General features: G+C 35.6%; 1 protein-coding gene and 1 pseudogene across 1 annotated transcript; both read left to right on the forward strand.

The window, feature by feature from the left end:
• Positions 1-282: 282 nt before the first annotated feature.
• Positions 283-9,068, forward strand: LOC149547852 (uncharacterized). The gene is made up of 14 exons (XM_089794194.1): positions 283-396; positions 479-601; positions 689-981; positions 1,065-1,159; positions 1,386-1,486; positions 1,570-1,689; positions 1,773-2,059; positions 2,134-2,291; positions 2,437-3,449; positions 3,635-3,892; positions 3,993-5,211; positions 5,577-6,541; positions 6,933-7,244; positions 7,354-9,068. Exons 1-14 carry the CDS (start codon positions 283-285, stop codon positions 8,854-8,856), a joined length of 6,561 nt encoding a protein of 2,186 aa, XP_089650320.1. The 3' UTR covers positions 8,857-9,068.
• Positions 9,069-15,955: 6,887 nt separating this feature from the next.
• Positions 15,956-25,211, forward strand: part of LOC149547853 (monothiol glutaredoxin-S11-like) — a 35,870-nt pseudogene continuing 26,614 nt past the window's right edge.

Raw genomic sequence — 25,211 nt, forward strand, 5'->3', positions numbered from 1 at the left:
TGTTCTTTGATAATTGTATAACGATAAACAATTCATTATCGGTATCCTCTCCTGAGCGTTTTTTCTTGAGGTGAAAAGTCACAAATCACCTTGGCGTCCGATTCTGGCGCAATGCAATCTGGTCGAGGGGAAGGGTCACGATGCTACATATAAAACAAAGCTTTTATGTACTCCGACTCTGGCATGATTGCATTGGTTTGCATTTGTCTGCATTGATCTAGTGTTATCGCAGGAGACCAAAGATCAGAGATTGACAGATCTCATTTTTATTTTCCATACAGAATGGGTAATATGTTTTCCTGCTGTTCAAATGCCATTCCTTTTCCTGAGGTGGACCATCTTGAGGAAGTAATCTCCTTCATTGAGACGCCCTTGGACGCCATTTTCATTGACAAGGTATTTACAATTTATTCCTAATTGCTTTCCTTCTGTTCTATTTCAAGGAATGCTTAACCTCCAATAAATCATCTTGTGGCAGCCAAAAGAGAGCACATTTGAAGCAGAGATTACAAATATTTCAGCTGGAGTGGCTTCTTCCATCGACTACGGATCCTGTTTCCTGGAGAATGTAGCTGGACGTGTCAAAAGGCATAGTTCCAAGGTCTTAAACGAGTCTTTAGTTTTAAGTAATATCATGCCACAGATCGTCTACACTGTTTGTGAAATGTTCCATATTGGGTGTTTGCAGATTGACATTCAGAAAGTAGTTAGTGGGACTCTGAGAGGAGCAGAGCAAATTCACTGGGTTGGAGCTGCTATTTCTGTCGTGGCCTACGTGTTGGACCAAACTGACAAGAGCTCTACGCTAATTAGCAGTAGGAAGGAATGCGTTGAGGTTTTGCGCTTCATGTGTGGCGTGGTCAAACACATTCAGCAACGAATCAAACGCTTGCCCGAGGAAAAGTTGAACGATCTGGTTGCGTTCATTGTAAAAGGATCGTTTTTCTGTATGTCACAAATGCAATCTACCAGCCTCTCTAGGTAATAAATTTCATAGACTACCTGTTACTCTTGACGAGACTATAGTCCGGTGCAACTGATAAAATTTGAGGTGTACGGAACAGTTATTTTTCAGGGCTAGTGGATGGGGTGGAGATAAACAGTCTTCAAGCCAGATTGATCACCAACTATGAAGAGCTCGAACCGTACCCAGATGAAGGTAACCATTCTCTCTCATTATTTTGCCGAGCACGGATGCCGTGAAAATTCTTTCATAAATCACATGAGTTGTACAGCTAAGTCGAGAAAACAATATGATACTTTCGCATACTATTTCTCTTTTTCTGGATCTGCTTCTCTCTAGTTGGTTTACACTCACCAGTTTAGACCATTTCGCTTGCCAAAATCATAATGGGTAACGCTGGGTTTGTCCTGTATTTCTCCAGATGACAAGCAGAAGATTTTCGATTGGCCCAAGGATGTTGTTACGAGCAACCTGTATGAATTAATTTCTTACATTGAAAAGTATTTGGCAAAACTCGACAAGGTATGCGAAACTCGTTTTATTTTAGTTTTCCCGTGTATTCCATTGCGACGTTAAATGTAATAAAAATGTTTGTAACTTTTCAGGCAGAAGAGATCACATCTGAATCAGATGGGATTGCTTCGGGTCGAGTGGCCTCTTCTATCGAATATGGCAAACACTTGTTGCGGAGAGTATGGAAACGTTGTCAGAGGCATGGTTTCAAGGTATTATAGTACCTTTATCTTGTTGATCTCCATGGATTAAGATGAAGAAGTTCTCTTAAAAGTTATTAATATTTCGTCCGCAGAGTGGCGAAACGATCAAAGTGGTGATAGATGTTCTGAAAGAAGCGTCTCAGATCCAGTGGGTAGGAGCAGGGCTAACCGTGGTAGCATACGTATTGCAAAAAGTGGACGATGCTTCCACCATCAAGGAGGAATGCGTTGATTTTTTAAAGCATATGTGTCACTTGGCTACACACATCAAGGGACTGGATGGGCAAATACCTCAAGAGAAGCTGCATGATGTGGCTGAGTTTATTTTCGAAGGATCATTCTTCTGTCTTTCTCGAATACAATCTAGCAACCTCTCCAGGTAACATTTCCCACAATTTGATTATAGTCGAGAGTAATTTAATGTCCATATTATTGATTGATTCTACTGTACAGGATATTCTCTTCCGTGGTGGATAGTGAAGAGATGAAGAAGCTTCAATCAAAACTGGGCCAGAGTCATCAAGATTTGACGTTGGAAGCTCTGATTGAAGCTTTGCATCGAATGCCTAAGGCGTTACCTCTCTCACAGGGCGAGAAGAATCTCAATGCAGGTTTTTTCTCGCGGCGGCTCCCTTCTTAGTGTAATTAATTGGGTTTATTTTTCGGGCATTAGTAGAAATCAGTCCCCAATAAGTACGCATAATCGCTTTCAATAATCGTTTCACCTGATATAGGTAATTTCCATTGATTTTGCAGTGGGCATCGATGAGTCGGTGTTGGAGCTCACAAAGATGTTGGCCATGGACGACAAGCAAGATGTATCAAGCAGAGCGGTCGTGGTTTACGGGGTCGGCGGTATGGGTAAGACATGTTTGGGGAATGAGGTCTTCAGCTGCCTGGATCTCAGAGGCTTCAAATACTGCCATCTGATCATCAAACAGGACTGTTCTGAAGACGATCTTCAGAAGCTCCAAAAGCAGATCTTGAGCGATTTGTTTGGCCAAAATTCGAACTTGAGGGATTCTGATGAGGGTCATCGAGAGATCTGCAAGGTCTTCAGAGAAAAAGCAAGAGAACACTTGTTTATGTTCATAGACAATGCGCTGAAAGGCAGTGATCTTGCCAAAATTTTGCCCGACGACTTGTCAACAATGCCTAAGCGTAGCCGAATGCTTGTGACCACCAGAAAACTGGACGAGACTGACATGCTTAACAAGCCAGATGTTATTACTAGAGTGGCATATCCTATAAATTGTCTTCCTCCCAACGAGGCCAAAAAGTTGTTGTCCACGAAAGCTTTAGGCATTCCCCTTGGAACATTTGATGCAAGCTCGGATATCGATGGCTTGCTGAGTGCCTGTGGTGGCATTCCTCTAGTCTTAAATCTTGTTGGTATCAGACTGTGTAAACATCGTAACAACCTGTCCGCCTTCAACAGTACCATTGAAACGTTCAGGGATTCGCTGGAGAAAGGAGAGGATGAATCAACTGAAAAAGTAGTAGATGTGGTGTTTAAGAGTTTGCCGGGGGATCGATATAAAGATGCTTTTCTGGATATAGCAGCTTTCTTTTCTTCCTGTGAGAGGCACATTGTGAGTAATATTGTTGGTGAAGATGAACTTCTGGCGCTAGAAGAGGCAGCATTGGTGAAGATATCCGATGGCAATGTAGAACTTCATGATGTCGTTCTAAATCGGGGAAGGAAATTGTCAGAATCGGATAGAATAACAGATCTGATATCTCTGGCTGATATTATTGAAGATACAGAGGTATATTTCCTCTCTGATCTTTACTTTTCATAGAATTGTTTACAAGAGACCCTTGATGAATAAATCTTTCGTCACTGGGGTAAACTCATATATACAACATGAATCTACTCTGGTCTATAGGAGAGCTTTAATGTGTGTTATAACTTGTTTGTTTATTATTCTAGTCTTATACTTTCTACTTGCAGCGACTTGAGAAATTGAAAGGAATTCGTCTTGAAGGGGAATTTCATCTTCAGGCCAAACATCTGGATAAGATGCACAAGTGTTTAAGAGTTTTGATTCTTGGTCAAAATGAAGTCACTGGAGCATGCTCTAGAAAATTCGAAAATCTAAGGTATCTAAGCATTGGTAATGAAAATTGTTGTTCCCCAATGGAGTTAAATAAGCTTCCGAGGCTAGCAATTTTCAAGGGTCGCATAAGGAGTGATGACTGCTTTTGCAACGTAAGTCTACCATCTCATTTCTCTGTCTATTGTTTAAAATAGAAATTATAGATCTGCTTTTCTTTCTAGGGTTGATTCGGAAGATCAACTGTATTTGCAGGCACCTCATTCCTTGCGCAGCTTGACAGTGTACGGTTTGGAATCCGTTTGGTTAGATGGAAGCTTTGACAAACTGTCTCATCTGGAAGAGCTGAGTATATGTCGAAAGGAGAATTATGTCAAGAGGCTTCCAGAGAGCTTTGGTGAACTTCGATTTCTTCGTTGCTTAGATTTGTACTATTTTACAGAACTCACTTCTTTGCCCAATACTTTTGGTCAACTGAGTAAGTTGAAGGAGTTGACTATACGGGACTGCCCAAAGTTGTCTAGTCTGTCTGACGATTTTGGGCATTTGAGGTCTTTGGAATCTCTTACAATTGAGGAATGCGAAAGTTTGGAGAGGTTTAATGATACAATTGGCCAATTGAGCAGCTTGAAGGAGCTGATTATAGAAGACTGTAAAATGTTGTGTAGTCTTGGTGATACCTTTGGTCAATTGAACAACTTGAGGAAGTTGACCATAAAAGAATGTCCAATGTTGTCTGGTCTCTCTGACAATTTTGGACATTTGATGTCTTTAGAATCTCTAACAATTGAAGTCTGCTATAGTCTGTTGAGTCTCGGTGATAGCTTTGGTGAAATGAGTAATTTAAAGGAATTGATTATAAAAGAGTGTACAATGTTGTCTGGTCTCTCTGACAATTTTGGACATTTGAAATCTTTGGAAATTCTGAAAATTTTGCACTGTCAACGTTTGGAGAGGCTTAGTGATACTTTTGGTCAACTTTGCAGCTTGAAGGGGTTGTATATTTTCAACTGTACAAGACTGACCAGTCTATGTGATGATTTTGGGCAGCTAAAGTCTTTGCAATATCTGGAAATAATAGACTGCAGAAGTTTGAAGAGGCTTAGCGATACCTTTGGCCAACTTAGCAACTTGAAGGAGTTATGTATCGAAGACTGTGAAAGCCTGTCCAGTTTGTGTGACAATTTTGGGCAGCTAAGCTCTTTGCAAGAGCTGACAATTTCTGGTTGCCAAAGACTCGAGAGGCTTAGTGATGATTTCGGATCATTAACATGTTTGACAACAATAGACGCGAGCAAATGTCCTGTGCTGGAAGGAAAGGCAGTGGAGCAGATGACTGAGTTAACGAGCTTGATGGAGTTAGACATCCGTGAAAGTCCCTTATTGATAGAATGTTGGCAAAAAATAGAGGACGGACACCCTCAAAATGTATTGACAGGAAGAGAACGGGACATCATGTTGAAATCCAATGCAGGTAATTTTTTATTTTCTTATTCCTAATTAGTAGATTTTGTTCAATTCGTACACGAAAGCACAAGATAAACTTTCTTGATAAGGAAATTTGAAAAGTTGCATTTTTATCGAATATAATTACATAACAGTTTATATTAATAAAAATACATCTCAGAGGCCAGCCTCTTAAGTTTATTGCATCAACAAAAAGTCAATGTGAAGATTATGTTTTGTATCTTTTCGCATTGAATTAAAGCTGTTTAGGGAATACAGTATATATATCATCTTAATCCTCTGCTTTCTAATAAATTTAAAATGCTGGAAACTAGTGTACTTTTTAAGCTGGATCTGATATAAATTAAACTCATTATATTCGACTCTTTGAAGTTGACATCATTGCGGCACGAGATGAAGTCATCAAGCTACTCGCCCTGAGGAATAAATCAGATACAAGAGCTGTGGTGCTTTTTGGGGTTGGGGGCATAGGGAAGACTACCCTGGCGATCGCTGTCATAAGCTCTCTCAAACTCGATGCCTACAAATACTTTAGAATCAATGTTCAGGGGGACAACTGTTTACAATCCCATTACTCCTATATGGAACGGCAAATTTCGTATTTATTGAGGTCCTCGTACTACATGTCTTCACCAAAGCCCATATTTTTGTTTATCGACAATGTTTTGAGTGGACGGGAGCTTCATAAAATTCTTCCAGGGAATCTCCGTTCGCTTCCAAAGGGAAGCAGGATGCTAATAACAACAAGAAGGCTAAATGAGACAAGGGTGATCAAACAGAGAGGCATCAAGCGCTATCCATACAAGATAGACGGCCTTTCAGAAGAAGGTTCAGAGAAGTTGCTGTGTAGAAAAGCTTTAGGCAGTGCTGACAAATGTTTTAATGGAAGCTTTGATATTGATAGTCTTGCGAAAATATGCGGCGGTATTCCACCGGTGTTAAATATGGCAGGCTCAAAATTGCGTGAACTTGGCAATGATGTTAGCGCTTGTGACAGAACTATTCAATTTTTAAGGGATACTCTCTCGAAAGTAGAGGGAGATTGGAGGGAAAAAGTAGTTGATGTGCTGTACAAAGGTCTGCGAGAAAATATGTACAAAAATGCTGTTTTAGATATAGCAGCATTTTTCAACAACTGCCGTGAAAGGACTGTGGGTTACATTGTTGGGGAGGCAGCGCTTAAAGCCATCGTAGATGCAGCCCTGGTACAGATATCCGAACAAGGGAAAGTGATTGTAGACTACAACGTCCAAGTTCGAGGAAGGGAGCTATCAGAACTAGAAGAGGGTCGAATAACAAATACAGAGTCCCTCCAAAGTGCTCTGAAAGATACAGAGGTACACTCTACCAATACATCAATGAATTTACCTATAGACTCTACTTCTATCTTTTTGTATATTTTGTTTCTAAGTTAAAACTCCTCGGAACACAAACGTGAATGACGTTGAAAAATTTAGATGATTTTACTCCGTAGGTAATAAAATTGTTCTGAAATTCGTGACTTTTTCCTTCGATTTTAGGGCTATAGCTCTCCCACTTAATAATTTTTCTCTTGCCTTAAAATTTTGCTAAGTTCCGCTGTTAATGAAGGAATTGATTGGAATTCCGGACAAGGCAAATGTGATGATTTATACAAGATAGTTCTGTTCTCTACACAAGTTTCTATGTGGTTTTAATCTTTCTCCCAGAAGCTTATTGTTTTTGTAATCTAATACTTCATATCTGCAGAGGCTTGAGAAAACTCAAGGAATTTGTCTTCTACGGAAATACTCCACTAGACTATCATTGTTTCCACGGACGTCCTCCTTTAATGATGCCGACATCCATCTTCAGGCAGCACATTTGGATAAGATGCACGAGTGTCTAAGAGTTCTGATTCTTTGTAAAGGGACAAAAGTCACTGGAGAATGCGCCCAAAAATTTGATAATCTAAGATATCTGAAAGTTAATAATGGAGATTGTTCACCGATTGAGTTGAACAAGCTTCCCAGCCTGGCAATTTTTGAAGGCCGCTTAAGGGGTGATGACAGGTTTTGCGACGTAAGTATAGTAATATCTTTATTTATCTGTTGTTTAGATTCTAGAATATAGGTATCAGATCTAGTTTTCTTTCTCAAGGGCTGATTTGGAATATCAACTGTGGGTGCAGTTACCCCATTCTTTGCGTAGGTTGAAGGTGGACGCTTTGGAATCCCTTGGGTTCGATGAAAACTTTGGCAAACTGTCTCGTCTAGAAGAGCTAAGTTTATCTCAAAATGAGCAGTATTTGACTAGACTTCCAGAGAGTTTTGGTCAACTTGACTCTCTGCGTTACCTAAAATTGTCCCATTTTAGAGAGCTCACTTCCTTGCCTGATACCTTTGGTCAATTGAGGAATTTGGAGGAGTTGCATATTAATGATTGTACAAAATTGTGTAGTCTCTCTGACAATTTTGGTAAATTGAGCAAGTTGAACAGGTTAAAAATAATTAACTGTCCAAACTTGCTTAATCCTTCTGATGGGTTTAGTCAACTGACCAACCTGAAGAACTTGGTTATAGTAAATTGTACAAACTTGGCTAGCCTTTCACATAGTTTTGGTCAGCTGAGCAACCTGAAGAAGTTGGTTATAGTAAATTGTAAAAACTTGTCCACTCTTTGTGACAATTTTGGGCAGCTAAAGTCTTTGGAATATCTGAGGATTCGTGGTTGCCGAAGGCTAGAGAGGCTTAGTGAAGATTTCGGATCGTTGCCATGTGTTGCTGCTATAGATGCATCAGGGTGCGCTGTATTGGAAGGAAATGCAGTGAATCAGATGATTGAGTTGAAGAGCTTGAAAGTGCTAAATATATGTGAAAGCCAACTGCTGTTAAAGCGTTGGGAAGAGGTAAAGGAGAACCACCCTCTACTTGTGCGGACAGAATCAGAAAGGGACATCTTCTTCAGAAATTCAATGTTCCGAGCTTTATTTGACGCAGAGAACAGGTTTCTGAATGTTGACGGAATGGTCGGAGAGTGGTCTCCAACCTTCGTGGAGGGTGAATATCAAAGAGTTGCATTCCTGGTGTCATGTTGTGATCTATGCTCTCCGTCAAACAAGAAGGCCTGTCAGATGGTGTTGAAGAAAATGGCGGAGCTTTCGAGTAGGGGTACTTCGCACATAATTTATGTGGGATTAACAGAGCAAGATGGGGAAAGAATTGGCGAGACTCTTCGCCACTTATCGCAAGGCATTAATAGCGGTGCTACTCTTTGTGCTTGGATTCCTTCCCATTACAAATGGAAGGAATTGTTTGGCTTTTCTGCATGTATGATGTTGAGCTCAACGTGGCGACTGAATACCTTTGTTGCATTGGCAGCCCTCTCGACTAGCGAGCAAGGCAATCCACGAGTGCAAGACATAAAGCAAATAATCCCCGAGGATAGTGACGAGGAAGACGAGGACAGGGCTATGCGCATGCATTATTGTATGGAGGAAGAGTTCAGGGACAGGGCTTTGCGCAGGCATTATTTTATGAAGGAAGACGAGGACGACAAGGTCGAAGACGAGGATGACGAGGATGGCAAGGATGACGAGGATGGGGATGATGAAATAGCAATGGTAGATTTGGGAGCTGACTTCTCAAGTCTATATTCGCATCTGCATACTAGTTTTGCTTTCTTGCACTCCTAGAAGCAAATAGTTGTGAAAACTTGAAATGATATTTAGGTTTCCTATTTTGATGGGATTTGAAGTATCTTCTTAAGATAGACATAATAAGTAGGTAAAGCTGAATATAATTGTAATATGCTTCTTACCAAAATATTATTTAAATTATAAATATTTTTGTAAAATATAATTTTAATATTTACATTTATTATGATAGCAGTGATGTAAATTTTCAATGTTTTTAGAATAGATTAATTTATTATATATGTTATTTGATTATACAATTTATTATATATCATGTTTTTTTTGAAAATTGTGTATTCTTGAAATGATATTTTAATGTAAAGAAATATAACATAAATAATAAATATAGATAGATTAAAAGTAAAAAAATATTAAAAATTTGTTAATTTTATTGTTCTTCAAAAAATAACTTACAATCTTATGTCTAAATAGAGGACACTAAACTATCATTTAAGAAAAACTAAATAATATTAAATTGTACGATGTAATAGAACTATGCATTGATAGATCTTAGATAAGTGGTTATATATGGGGAGGATAAAGTGACTACATTTTAACACATAAAATTAAAGTTTTAAACTGGTACACACATACATAAACTACCCTTATTCTTAGCAACTATAGATGGCAGGTAGAACAACATTCTTTATTAACTACAATTATATTTTGCTTGACTTCTTATGCCCTATAGAAAGAAATTAATGCTCTCTAACATTCCTCCTTAATCTCTTCCATTAATAACTTTAGCATCAATTATTCAAACTTTCTCATACATATTCAAAGTCCTCTTTTGGTAGAGCCTTTATGAAAATGTATGCCAATTGATCTTAGATTTATGAAAACCAGGATATATTTCACCATTGTTAATCATATCTATAATGAAATGGTATTTGGTATTAATATGCTTGCTCGTTTGGTGGAAGACATGATTCTTTGATAATGCAATTGTTGATTTATTATTGAAAAAGCTTGGTATTGGTTCCTCTCATGCTAGCAATAGGTCCTTCAATATTCTTCTCATCTAAATCTCTTAGTGTATTACTAACGTGGCAACTACGTCCTCAACTTCAACTAATGAAAGTGCCTTGACAACTTACTTCTTGCATGCCCCTAAGATTGCCCCTATACCATAATGAAAGAAATATTTGGATGTACTCTTCCTATTAACTATATCACCCATAAAATTGTTAGTATAACCAATCAAAGAAAATTTGAAAGTTTTTTAATATAAAGTTTTGTATCCACTTATTATTGTAGTATATCTTAGTAACATTTTCCCAACTTGCCAATGAGAATCTTGAGATGGATCCATAAACCTCAAAATCAAGCTAATACCACATATGATAGCTAGCCTCGTAGATGCCAAATATAATAAATTTCAATAAGTCTCATAAACAAACTTGAGTTAACATGTGACCCTTATTCTCTTTGCTAAGTTTGATTCCTGTTACAATTAGAGTTATTGCTAATTTTATAACCCATCATACAAAACTTTCTCAATACATCCTTGGCATACCCAGTTTCAAAAATAAAAATACCTATATCATATTGAAAAGTATCTCATCATCTCAAATTATTTAATCATTATTGTATTAAACATATCAATAGAGGGATTACACATAAAATTTAGGTAATCATACTAGCTTAAAATTAAAATGTGATTTTTTCATTGATTTTTATATATAATGTAGGCTCACTCCTACTTTTACTAAATCCATCACTCAAATATGAATTAATATGACTATACCATGATCTAGTTGATTTTTTAAAACCATACGAAGATTTATTCAATTTATACACTTTTCTTACATGTCTAAATACTTGATAACCTATTGGTTCTCGTCTTGAGTTCAAAAATTTAATAAATTCTTATAGACAAGAATCAAAACTTAAAAAGGTATTAAAGTAAAGTTGTAATCTTGAAAATTAAAATAAGTTGATTTTAGAATGGTTATGTGTTGAGGAGGCCTAAGATTATACAAATGTAGACCGTGTGTCAATTTATTTTGATTAGAAGTTTCTCTTGATTTTAAATTTGCAATGTCAAATTTTTTTTTTAATGATGTCAAGACTCTTTGTTATTAAATGATTATTTAGGAAATGCAAATTATTTAATTCTTAGTAAAAAAAGATATAAAATAAATAAATATAAGAAAATTTCTTCTCTTTAAATATTATTAATATTCTTAAAATTGATTAAAATCAATTTCTAATTATAAATTTCTTCAAAAGTTTAATCTAAAGAGTAGAATATTTAAACAATTTATACAAATATCAAATGTTATTGAAGTTGAGATTATATCCTTAATTCATATTTGACAGTTAAAATGACTTTGGAAAAATCAAATAGTATAAAAATTTCAAATTTTGTTAAAAGTAGACACATATATGCATTAAAATATAAAAAATTAATATATACCAACTAAAAAGATAAAATTAAAATATTGATATGAATTACGAGGGTGGGAAAGAGTTTTAGAAATTTAAAAAGTTAGTTACTCTTATTGTTATTTTTATTCGTTAATAGAGCAAACTTTTCATCCCCTTTTTAAATATTTTTTTTCCAATTTAATATTTATTTCTTTAATGAATTAAATATTTAACATAAAGTGCAAAGTAATTAAATATTAAAAATGTGGAGCTAAAGTGGAACTTACAATCTTTTAATTTTTCATAAAATAATTCCTCCAAGGATTAATTTTAATTCAGTATGTAAAAACATGTAAAATGTGGTGAAATAGGAAAATAAATTATTGGGAAAAGGCGATCTTGGAAGAAAGAAGTTGAAAAGGTAAAAGTTACAAGAAGTTATTCAACAACTTCTTGTGGAATAGTTTATTTAAGGGGGCAATTTTATTTTAAAGAGGGTTCTTTTTTGGCTCTAAAATAAGAATTTTGTAACTAGATTTAAGCTTGCATTTAAATGAATACTTTGTCAAGATCTTTTCATTTATCATGCATTTATTTACTTTGATGGCCATTCTCCTATTAAAGGGGAGTGATCTATGTATCACTATTTTAAGAGATTATAGGTAAATTGAGTTTTATCAAATTTTGCAACAAGTATATTTGTAGATTTTTTGAGAGACACTGTGTTGATATTTGCATGTATTTTCATTGACGAAGTATTTATTTCATGTTCTTGATTATTAATGTACTTTGTTCCATTATTAAATATTCAAATCTTTTTTAGTTAGGTGAGAAGAGAGATTATTTTAAATATAAATCTGATCATGAATGTGAGGGAAGTGGGCTTTGTGCCATTTTATTGCATTCACATTATTCAATGTTCAATCCATCTGTATCTGCTTGCATGTTTATGGGTAGATGTTAATGATCTTTTTTTCTTTTTGGTGAAAATAATACTTGGTGTTCTTTCATTCATTGCATAGCTATCAAGAGGGGGTTGTACCTCTCAATAGTGAATGGTTATCAATTTAATGATAATCTCTCCAACTATTGGTGCAATTTGTTCTTCTCTTTGGGCTCCAGAGTCAGTTTGTGCATTTAATTTGAAGAACAACTATCTAAACTAACATATTTATGGTACTTGAAGATTTCATAATCATGGTTAATGAATGGGGTGAGAAAATGAATTGGTTTAAAAGAAGGTTCCTGCCAACTATTGAAGAAATATTGGCTATAGATGACCATACACTTCATCTATTTTGGAATGCCTACAAATAAAGTATATGTGAACTTAGAAGGAATAATAAAGCCTTGTGAAGACCACCAATTTTTGTGGTTGTTGAAATGTGTTCATAAGAGGTATTATGTGTTGAAGGATTTTTAGTAGGAGAGATACCAAGTCATGATAAAAAATTTGCACCAGGCCCAAAATTAAAAAAAATTGAGATTCCTTCGATACACATGCAAATAGAAAAGAAAGATCAAATATTCATTTCATCCATGGAGAAAACATCATCAGATGAATACACTAATATCTATGTCTTTGATCGTTTCTTGAAAGGCTCAGAGGATAATTTACTATGTGGAATTGTAGATGCAAATGACAATATCACCGAAGTTAGGAGAGGTGTATTTACTTGCAAATCTTGTGAATCAAATAAATATTCAAATGTTGATGAGTATGAACTCTCTTTTCTTCCTACTTTATAAACTTTTATTTTTGATATTTATCAAAAAGAGCAAATCCTAGAGAAAGTTTCTAATGAAATTCTTAATTTTTTTACAAATCATAATTTAGAAAAAGGAAGTTTTATTTTTAATGAGGATGATAAGGGAAAATTTTGATGGTTGTGGAAGAAAGTGATCAAGCATATTTTTGTGTGGTAAGGTTTGAACAATCATTTTGTCAAAAATTTGAGCAAGAAAGTGAAGAAAAGGAGGTACCCATGAAGGTAAAAAATTCTTATACTTCTCAGAGTAGTGACAAACTTGTTTGTGTAAAAATAAAGGAATTCTTAATCATCAAATTTGATCCCATACTAGAAGAACACAACCTTCAGAGATCAAACCAAGTCATTACATGTAAAAAAAAATGGTGCAATATGTGGTTCTAAAGAAGAGGGTCTAGTCTTTATTTTTTTCACTTTGTATTATGAAAAGTGGCCATATAGGCTTGAATAAATTTATAGAAAAATTTTGTAGGCAAGTAGTCTAAAATCTAAAAGTCAAGCAGTCACCAAGAGCAATTGTTCTTGGCTATAATTTAATGATCACAATCTGTTGTTGAGGAGTGGCTCATATTTCTAGAATCATGCCAATGGTTTGCATGAAAACCCCTAACACTTTCTCAAGGTAAGAATTTTATCCCTATAAATAGTTGTAAATAAAGTTTGTGTGTACCTCATTTTCCCCTCTTCTCCTTGCAATTTATTCCCTACATTATGCTCTCCTATGACTCTAATCCCATTTCATAAAGCACTAGTCTACTGTCCTCTTCATTCAAAATCTTTGTTGGACCAAAAATTTGGAGCTTGCCAATAATAGTGCACATCCTTAGTTATATGTGTTATTCTTGATCTCAATTAATAATCAATGCATCCCCACTCTATGCCTTAATGATCCAATTTATAATAGCTAGAATAATATAATCTAGGGTTTCCCAATGTCTTAGGATGTATTGGTTTCCAACCCCATGGTTGAAGAAATGTGCTTTGTACAACTATACAAGGTGTATGTTCTATTAAAGTTTTTTGCCATCCTTAAACCTCACACACTAAGGGAAAACTTAAGCTTTGAAAAAAAGTCAACTTTGATTATTTAATACTTCTAGTCTTTGAATCAAGCCTTAGCATGTGATGTTTAAGCTGTTGTAAGGTTCTTTTAGATTGGATTATCATTTCAAAAAGTGCATCAAAGTCCAATCAAGTTTAATACTTTCCAACTTCCCCGATTGTCCGATCAAGTGAAGAGGGTCCAATATGAGGACATGCTAGCCACAAAAATAATATGTGTCATTAATTCAGGAGATACATTTACAAGTAAGCTTATTCATCATTAGCTCTCATATTGGTAAAATGACTTCACTACTATGGATGACACCATGACCAATTGTAATGGAGTACCTTGTATGGTTAAAGAATACAATTATAGGTAGGTTGAGGCCATCCTTAAACATCACATACTAAGAAGAAATTAAGCTTGGAAAAAATAATTCAATTTTGTCTTCTTCAAATTTTTAGTTTATAAATTAAGCCTTATTATATGATGTTTAAGCCATGGTTGACATTAGTTGCAAAAAGAAGACTATCAAGCCTGATTAAATGTCCATACTTTGGAGGAGCATGTCACCTTTGTTAACTTAATTGATATCTACTCATTTGATAATGTAGTCATAATCCAAAGGTCATTTACAATGAGTACTTTGATGTGCTAGTTTCTAACCTAAGATTGAGCCCAATTGGAATGCTCACATTTTAAACTATGTCAATCATCCCAATTTGGAAAATTTCTAAACCTCCACAAAAACCTATAAATGATAATAGGGATAGTTTCTCCAATTAAGATAACACTTATACTTTTGGTGGTAACCTTCATCTCTTTATCAAGCCTCTGAAATATAATGACCGTCAAATGAAGAATGTAATTGTAGGATTCAAAGAACATTAAGGAAGATAACATTGCTCATTGTTCATGTCAAAATGGATAATTATGATGCATGGACTATGAAATCAGAATTGACATGTTGTGTAATCAAGTTCCATAACTTGGAACACAATTCATTTTGAAGTGTCTTAAAATTGAATATTTTGTGTAAAGAATGAGACCACGGTAGTTGGTACACCAAATTCCTAGTAACACAATTGGTTGGGCACATGAGTGCTTTCAAAACCTTTGTCAGGCATAATCAAAGTTAGTGGTTGTAGGGAAATTTTTTGTCCAAAAAAGGTACTTAGCGTAAATATTGCATTGTGTTCAATAAGCTCTTTGAATGAACTAAAATCCAAATCTACATCAAGCAAAGTATGATGAGAGATTATGAAGTTCTCTACATCTTGATGCAAAATATAGTCCCTAGATAGAGCCAGTTTTAGCACATAAATTTTTTTTATCCCCTTTGAAAAAAATTTAAAAATATTTTTTGTATTTTAATATTTATTTCTTTATATTAAGATCATTTACACATCTGGTGTTCCTTAAGAGCAACAATTACAACTTATTCAAGCTCCTTTCATGAAATCGCACTAGAAACAACAATTGGAAGATCAGGAGTCACAACTTAGAATCCACTTCTTACAATGAAACAAATACAATCAATAGAAGACCATGAGTCACAACTTATAATTCCACAAATATATGTCCACAATTAGAACTCATTGCTTCAACCAACTAAGCTAAACCCCTTGGACTAATATTTAATTCTTAAAAAATAAAAATATAGAATATACAGAGCAAAGTAATTAAATGTTAAATATGTGGAGATAAAGTAGAAATTAGAATATTTTATTTTCTCATAAATTAATTCCTTGAAGAATTACTTTTAATTTAGAATGTAAGAACATGTAAAATGGTGGTGAAATAGGAAAATGCATTAGTGGAAAAGGGGAACCTTGGAAATAAGAAGTTGAAAAGGTAGCAGTTACTCAACAACTTCTTGTGGGGTAGTTTCTTTATAGGGATTAATTTTATTACAATGGGGTTCTGGGTATGTGTAGGATTATGATGTGCCAAAAAGTGGCAATGTGAAAAAAATAGAGTTTGAAAACATTTAAAAGCGTTTCAAAATCTGCTCAGACTTTTTTCCACCCATCCTGATACCAAAACTAAAAAGTTAGGACCAAGTCTTATTGGGTATTCGATATGAAATTGGATACTCAATACCTGTAACATTGATTTAAAAAAACAAAAAAACTAAGGGCTCTTTTCACATTGCATTTTTTGTGTGTTTGAGAGTTCCCTCTGTTCCAATATCAGATCTTAGAACAGGTATACAATATTAGTATTTTTTTTTAATGTTTTGAATGAATCTTATTATAAATTAGTTATTTTTAATTGAATTTGTTAAAAATTGGGTTTTTGTTAATAGAAATTGTTGAAATTTAGGTTATTTTTAATAGAGATTATGTTTTGCAAATTAATAGGTATGGCTGACCAAAATGATGATACTGAGGCAAGAAATAATGTTCCTTGTAACTCTCCACCAAACGATCTAGTGCCCCCTCAAAACTGTCCACCAAATGATCCCCTACCCCCTCAAAACCCTCCTCAAATCGAAGATTTGATATTTGAAAATCTCACTGAGTTGAGGGTTTTGCGAACTACATATAATACTATATCTGCATTGGCTCCTATGTAATCCACGATAAACACCATAGTGGATAATATTGAAACACTTACCAATGAAAAAATGCCACTTTTCACCGGCATGACCAAATGCATACCATGTTTGATGATGGGTTGGACTATGATGAGTTTGCGACCCTAAATATAACTAAAGATGATTTGGTTAGCCTTTTTGCGAACCCAAAAATTGGTAAACAAGTCGAATGCACAAAGCCCAAACTATCAATTAAAGGGTACACAAATGAAGCTATGCATGCAAAATTTTGGGATCATTGGTGGATGGTTTTTGATGTCCCTCCACACAAAAATTTAGAGGTTCCATTTTATTTCCTTAGAAAATTGTATGCAAAATTTGTGTTGGGCCTCAAGGTGAACTATTGGAGCATGAAGCCCAACATGGGTGTAGGAGGAGGAGCTCCTTAAGATAGACCCTTTGTCTAGTGGAAGAAAGTTGGCACTTTTTCCCCCCCCTACTAATGTCTCCCCCCTCCTCAAGTGAAACATCCTGATATCATTGTAGAGGCTAGCTCTCAGACTATTAGAACCATCCATAGATTGAGTAGCCTATTGATATCCCAGGCTAGGTCAGTGTTACCTCCCCGTGTTGATGATGCTAGAACAAGTTCATCATTGATGATCTCATCACATGTTTGTGTGCCCGATACTTGCATAACATGCAAGAATATTTTTCTGGGTCCCATAGGTGATCTTTTTGAGTATCAATTTGTATTTGACGAGGATACACTAGATGTGCATACAGAGGCTACACACCCTAATGTGAGAGAGGAGGGGCATGGATTCCTTCTATGTTGGTACGTGTATACATTTTTTTGTTATGACATGTGTGATTTAAAGTTAATCTTTATAATAGAGTAATTTTAATTTTAACCCATACTGACTTATATATGTATGTAATTTTCATTCATGTTTAGTTGATGACTGGGGAGGAGCTCAAATAGGTTGATAATGTCACGCTCTTGGCTATTTCATTTGGCCTTGAGACATCTACGGTACATTATGTTGTGTTCTCATTGTTTTTTCTATTTGATATTGTAGCATATATGGTTTCTAATCTTTCTTTTTTCTTGTAGGTATCACTTGTCAATGGAGGACAGAGTGCGAGGGATGAGGTAGGACCCATTGACAAGGGAAAGGTAATTAGATGTTTTCTATTTGATTAAATATCGATGCATTCTTGTAACATGTTTGTGGTAAAGAAATTTAATTACATTCTTTATTGCATATAGCGTGGCTATTGGTGATGAGTCTAGGCAGATTCCATAGCACAGACGCTTTGGCATTTCCATTTGCACTGAGAGCCCCATTGTATGTATAAGTATCATTCATTTTTTATTTTCTTTGTTTTCATAAATAAATTCAAAACTGATTTCCATGATATTAACAACTAGTATTTTGTATCTCATAGGAAACACTTAATGCACAGGAGGTTGGACGCTAGAGGTTTGTATCTTTGCTGACACAACCATTATATCTAGAGGAGCTGACATAGGTAAGTTGTAGTTTGAATTATTGATTATATGTTATAAATTTAGTATGCTATGATTTATAATGTTATAGTTTAAGTTCTAGATTCATCTAACAAACATACTTGAACATACATAGGCCACAATCAGCAAGGTTCAAGTATTGCTGAGGACATATGAGAAGACTCCTGACCAGTGCAAGAGGTCAACAAGAGAGGTATTTATGATGAAATTTTAACACTATAAATCTTCATTAAAAAAATATCATTATGCATTTGAGTAATTCAATGTTAGATACATAGAATCATATAAATTTAGTAGTTTAACTTTGGGTTTTCCTTTTTTGTTTATGTAGGAGGCATCTGATCCACCTAGTGCAGTGAAGAGGATGCATTTTGATCATCCACCAACAACCTAGGATAGTATAGTTGTTATAGGATGCGTCATGAGACATTTTGAGATGGCATATACCACATTGTTTACAGAAACATTGATATTATACACATTCCGATGGCATGATTAGCCACATTTTGTAGATGGATCTATGTATTTTGATATATATTTGTGTAATTTGTCTATGGATACATGAACTTTGATATATATTTGTGTAATTTTTCTATGGATACATGTATTTTGATATATATTTTTTTCATTTATATGCACAATGATATACAAATTAATTTAGTATAGTATTGTTCAATTTATCGTGGATCATGTGTATTGTTCATGTTTATGGAATATCATTCATTTTGATCATGTTTGTTATATTCGATTCAATGCAATAATTTGTGAATAACATTTTAACAAAATTTATTATCAAATTTTGATGCAATGTTTAATTTGAAATGCTATCATATATTTTTAATTTGATATAATCTCTACAATCTACCTCCTTCACTTTGGTACATCAACTTTACAAAGAAAAATGAGAACAAGTGCTATTATGAAACTTTACTACACATTCAAATTACCAATCCCACATGACATTTTGGCAATGCAAGAAAGATTTAAAGCTTCTATCATCATCATGACATTGATATGTATGAGTTTGGATCAACCAACAACTCTACAATAACTAAAAATCAATATCTCAAACAAATTTCTACTAGATGTTGTTGTTAGCACATTAAAATCACAGTCATAGCAAGGTCATTTCACACCTTATATAGGTGTTTCCAACCTTGTATGGTTGTGCTCAAACCCCTAACTAACTCTTTGCACTCATTTTCAACTTTTCAAGAAAAAGTTGCAAAAGTTGAAAAATTGCGATTTTGTAGCTTTTTGCCATAACTTAAAATTCTTAATTAGACGAGTTCAAAAAACTTGGTAAGGGGTCCTATTAGGTTGATTTAGACATTCCAAGATGGTTTTTGACCCTTGGTCAACTTTTCTACCACATTGGTTAACTAACCCCTATTGAGCAACTTATAGGCATAACAACAACCTAGGAGCAAAAACCCACTTAGCAACTAAGTTAACTTTACCTAAGGACCTAATAGGTCTTATTAAACCACTAGTGATGTGGCTAGCATAACTACAAGTCAAAATGACAAGAAAGAAGCACTAGGAACAAACTAGACTACCTAGGTGCTCCTACACCAGGGTGGCCATGGATAATGAAGGCTCTCTGTGGCCAAAACAAGGTTGTCAATAGGGTTCACCTACCCATTTGGAGCTAACGGTAGTGACGATTCAATGCCAAGATCAACGGTTTCAAAGTTATGCTGTGATGCACCTATGAACTGAGGCACACTACGAGTTTTGACATCGAGCAAGATCGTTGTGCTGAATCCAAATGAAATGTGATCTCTCAAAAATGAGAGAGGTTATTTTAAACCTCAAAATGACTATCCTGTAGCATTTTCTATTTCATTGATTGCCCCCACGAGCTTTGAGTTACAACCCTTAGAAGATTGACCTTGACACATACTTAGAGCACCTTAGAGACTCTTCAGTACAGGGTGGCCGTGAATGATGGAGGCTCTTCATGGCCAGAACAAGGGTGTCCCTAGGGTTCAGCTACCCATTTGGAGCTAATAGCACTGACAATTCGATATCAAGATCAACGGTTTCAAATTTACACTGTGATGCACCTATGAACTTAGGCACATTGTGAGTTTTGGCATCGAACAAGATCCCTGTGCCGAATCCAAATAGAATGTGATCTGTTGAAAATTAGATAGGTTATTCTAGGCCTCAACATGGCCATCTTGTAGCATTCAAAAATTTCATTGGTAGCCCCCATGAGCTCCGAGTTACAACCCTCGTAAGATCGACCTCAACACACACTTAGAGCACCTTGGAGAATCTTTAGTATGGGGTGGCCACGAACGATGGAGGCTCTCTGTGTCTAAAAAAAGGGTGTCACTAGGGTTCACCTACCCATCTAGAGCTAATGGTATTGATGATTCGATGCCAAGAATAGTGGTTTCAAAGTTACGTTGTGATGCACCTATGAACTGAGACACATTACGAGTTATGGCATTGAGCAAGATCGTTGCACTGAATCCAAACAGAATGTGATCTCTCAAAAATGAGATAGGTTATTGTAAGCCTCAACATGACCTCATGTAACATTTGAAATTTTGTCGATAGCCCTCATGAGCTTTGAGTTACGACCCTTAGAAGATCAACCTCGAGATGCACTTAGAGCACCTTGGAGACTCTTCAGTACGAGATGGCCGCGGATGATGGAGGCTCTCTACGGCTAGAAAAAGGGTGTCATTAGGGTTCACTTTCCCATCCAGAGCTAATAGCATTGATGATTTGATGCCAAGATCATCAGTTTCAAAGTTACGTTGTGATGTAACTATGAACTGAGGCACATTGTGAGTTTTGGCATCAAGCAAGATCACTGTACCAAATCCAAACAGAATGTGATCTCTTGAAAATGAGATAGGTTATTTTAGGCCTTGACATGAACATCTTGTAGCATTCAACATTTGATCGATAGCCCCCATGAGCTCTGAGTTACGATCCTCGAAAGATCGACCTCGACACACACTTGGAGCACCTTAGAGACTCTTCAATATGAGGTGGCCGTGAACGATGGAGGCTCTCCATGTCCAGAAAAAGGGTGTCACTAGGGTACACCCAACCATCTAGATCTAATGGTACTGACAATTCGATGTCAAGATTAGTGGTTTCAAAGTTACGCTGTGATGCATGTATGAACTAAGGCACACTGCGAGTTTTGGCATCAAGTGAGATCGCTGTGCCAAATCCAAAAGGAATGTGATATCTCAAAAATGAGATACATTATTTTAGGCCTTGGCATGATTTTCCTATAGAATTTTACATTTCATCGATAGCCCCCACGAGCTCCAAGTTACGACCCTTGGAAGATCGACCTTGACACACACTTAGAGCTCCTTGGAGACTCTTAGGTACGTGGTGGTCGCGAATGATGGAGGCTCTCTACAACCGAAACAAGAGTGTCACTAGGGTTCACTTGCCCATTTCGAGCTAATAGAACTGATGATTCGATGCCAAGATTAGTGGTTTTAAAGTTACGCTATGATGCACCTACGAACTGAGGCACACTACGAGTTTTGGCATCTAGCGAGATTGTTGTGTTGAATCCAAATGAAATGTGATCTCTCAAAAATGAGATAGGTTATTTTTGGCCTCACCATGAGCATCATGTAGAATTTTACTTTTTATCAATAATCCCCACGAGTTTCAAGTTATGACCCTCAGAAGATTGACCTTGACATGCTCTTAGAACACCTTGGAGACTCTTCGGTACGGGGTGGCTGTGAATGATGGAGGTTCTTTGCGGCCATAAAAAGGGTGTCACTAGGGTTCAACTACCCATCTAGAGCTAATGGCACTGATGATTCAATGCCAAGATCAGTAGTTTCAAAGTTACACTGTGATGCACCTATGGACTGAGGCACACTACGAGTTTTTGCATTGAGTGAGTTCACTGTGCCGAATCTAAATGGAATGTGATCACTCAAAAATGAGATAGGTTATTTTAGGCCTCAGTGTGACCATCCTATAGAATTTTACATTTCATTGATATCCCCCATGAGCTCCAAGTTAAGACCCTCGAAAGATCGACCTTGACACTCACTTAGAACACCTTGGAGACTCTTCGGTATGGGGTGGCTGCTGACGATGGAGGCTCTCTGTGGTTAGAAAAAGGGTGTCACTAGGGTTAGTATTAAGTAAAAGCATTATTTTTTACCTCTCTAAAGTTTTTGGCATTGGGCATAGCGCAAGTTTGGTGTTAGCATTTATTAAAATCATCATTTTTTAGGTCCCTCCACATAAATTGCATTAAGTAAGATCATCTTTGTTTCTTACATTAAATCAACAAGTTTACATTTACAATGTCTCAAGTGTTTCATCATTATTACATCAAGACACAACTACCAAAAATTGTAGTGTCAAAAATAGAATAGATTTTTCTTAATTTTGCTCCTTATTTAGTTTTTTTATCTTCATGCATGGCTACTCTTCATGATGTACCTACATTCCAATATCATAAAAAATATTAGTAACTTATTGTATTAAACAAGATAATCATCTGCTCACTGAATCATTATAAACAAAATAATATAAGAAGTAAATATACCTAGTTGAGTGTTCCAGTAGGGTCCTCTCTCTGTTTTAGGGTCTCCAATAGGGCTTCATAATCAAGTTCTTTTACTTTTGGTCTTCCTTGATGCTTCAACAACTTTACATTTGTTACTATAGTAAGATGCGAATATATGCGAGTTATTTTGTGCTTCTTATAGTCTTCAAATGTAGGAATTCAATTCCTTCTAAGCATGTATGTTTGCAGCCATGTTCCATCGACAACCACTAAACCAGTAGGATACGTGAATCCATCATCATTTGTGATCAGTTGTGTGAGCCTTTGTTTACCTCTTACACAATGTGCTAACCAATAATCTAATTTCTCATCTTTCCTCTATGGTGCAACCAATGTAAAGACATGTCCTAGGTGAAGAAGATCTGATAGATGGTTATGCTCAAGTGAACTTTCCATGTCATCATTTCTAATAGAGGGTATGATAGACAATGGAGTAAGATAATGTGGAGTCCATGTGTCCACCCACTCACTCGACTCATAGTGATCCAAATCACATTGAAAACAACTAGGAAGAAAGCAAATTAGTTGTCATGTCTAAATGGTCCATACACTAGAACCAGAGCTCTAGAATGAATGCATTTTTGATGAGTCTCTCACTATAGCACAATCTGATCTATCACCTATGGACCCTTCCTCAACCAACCAAAAGAACCTGTGTACTACTAAATCAAGAGTCCCCCCTATGATAATGTTGAACTACACCAATCAATAATGCTATGAGCATCAAGAAGCTCTGCTCCTAAAATCTTTAATTTATCCTAAAATAGAGCTCCCTTCACACATGCCCCTACTCCATCATGTTCCCCTTTCCCATGGCCAAACTAAAAAAAATTCCAAATATGAGGCACTTCCTCTCTACGTGCATCCTACATAACCAATAAAACATGCGAGCATTCTTAAATTGACCTATACAATTATTTGACCAAAGGATATATCTATCCATAACAATTACATGCTCCTGTAAGAAATCAATATAATTCTCGAAACAATGTTGCACAAACTTGTGAGAGTGAGATCTATCATCACTCATATAAAAATGGCACTCTCTAATAATCTTCTGCTTATCTTTTGCACTATCAAGGGCATGTCTATATGTTATGTGGACAAAAATATAAATTTGAATGGATTTGTAATACTGAGATTATGTCGATAATATGTAGTTCTTAGCAAAGTCAACAACCGATATAATAATGCCAATGGGAAAAGTCTGCTTACACATTCAAAATTGTTGATCCAACCACTGAGACCTATGACTATGTCTTGAATACTTGTAGAATAGATTGTCTTAAAATCTGAAATAAAACTAGCCACACTGATTTCTTTTGCAACCAATTCACACTTAAAGCCCTCACCCGCACTCTTCAATGTGCATTTCACCATTTCATATACCATTTTTTATACTATTGTCTTCCCAAGATCTTGTTCGCACCCCTCATGGAAACATGTGTCAAACTTGGATAAGCCACCACATTTATAACACTTCTCATATAAGCAAGCATTTCTATAAAAGAAACAACCATCAACTCTACGACATAAAAAAAGATCTAACAAGTCTCTTGATGATTTTGGAAGACCACTAGCACCACAAATCTCCATCATTTCTTTACTATGCAAAGTAGACAAATGGAGCATAATAGTTCATGGTGCATAGAAAAATTGACATGATATTTGCAACATGTATTTCAAATTTTAAGTGGCACACAATAAAATGACTTCAAAGATTCAAAAGCATTTTATGATATATGAAATCTTGGATGACTCTCTCTAAATTGTTTGAACAACATAGTTTGACTTACCTCCAAATAATGTTTAGGATGTGGTGTGTGGTCTCTAATGCCAATTCTCAACTTCAACACATCTTTAGTATTGGGTGATACTCTTGAGCTAGAGTGCCAAAATTGTGTAATTTCTTCCTTCACATCATCGGATAGCTTCTTATCAAAATGTGAAAGTCTCCCATCAAAAGCCCATGTTTGATTTTGAAGAGGATCATCAATTCTCTCTCATATACTAAGTGCTCTTCTCAAAGTAGTACAGTTTAGATTCAAGTCAATACAAGTTTGTCTCATATATCTACCCTTTCTCAAATGATGACTTACCAAAGAGGTTTTAATAACCCTTCAAGCAGCTATCTTACCCTTCTCCCTACTATTTTTCCCAATTTTATTAAGAGCACTGAAAAGATTCTTTACAATAATGAGATTTCTTTCCAATTTTTTATCCACACGAATCTTCAATTTGGAAAGCATATGTATCATCTTTTGTAGCTTTAATAAGTGCATAAAAAGTTGACATTGCTCCACCACTATCTTGTTGTCTAAAAACATCTTATATAGTCTTGAAGCCAATAATCAAATGGTTCTTTCTGATTTTTTCCCTTCCAAATTGGTAATAATCATTTCATCAATTTCAATTATCCATTTTGGTGTTCTAGAACCTTCAAGTCGATTATAATTAGGAGATATGTAATGTTCCTATGCATTGTCATTTTCGACATGGTCAATCATGCAATTTACATT

The sequence above is a fragment of the Cupressus sempervirens genome, chromosome 7 (assembly GCF_028749045.1).
Source record: "Cupressus sempervirens isolate cs-2001-9-10 chromosome 7, ASM2874904v1, whole genome shotgun sequence".
NCBI lineage: Eukaryota > Viridiplantae > Streptophyta > Pinopsida > Cupressales > Cupressaceae > Cupressus > Cupressus sempervirens.

What these genes read in the sequence shown, in the direction of transcription:
- LOC149547852 (XM_089794194.1), top strand. Translation starts at nt 283, where the DNA reads ATGGGTAATATGTTTTCCTGCTGTTCAAATGCCATTCCTTTTCCTGAG. An exon ending in CGAGAAGAATCTCAATGCAG is followed by an intron (nt 2,292 to 2,436) that starts GTTTTTTCTCGC and finishes TTGATTTTGCAG; the next exon opens with TGGGCATCGATGAGTCGGTG. An exon ending in GTGCTCTGAAAGATACAGAG is followed by an intron (nt 6,542 to 6,932) that starts GTACACTCTACC and finishes TCATATCTGCAG; the next exon opens with AGGCTTGAGAAAACTCAAGG.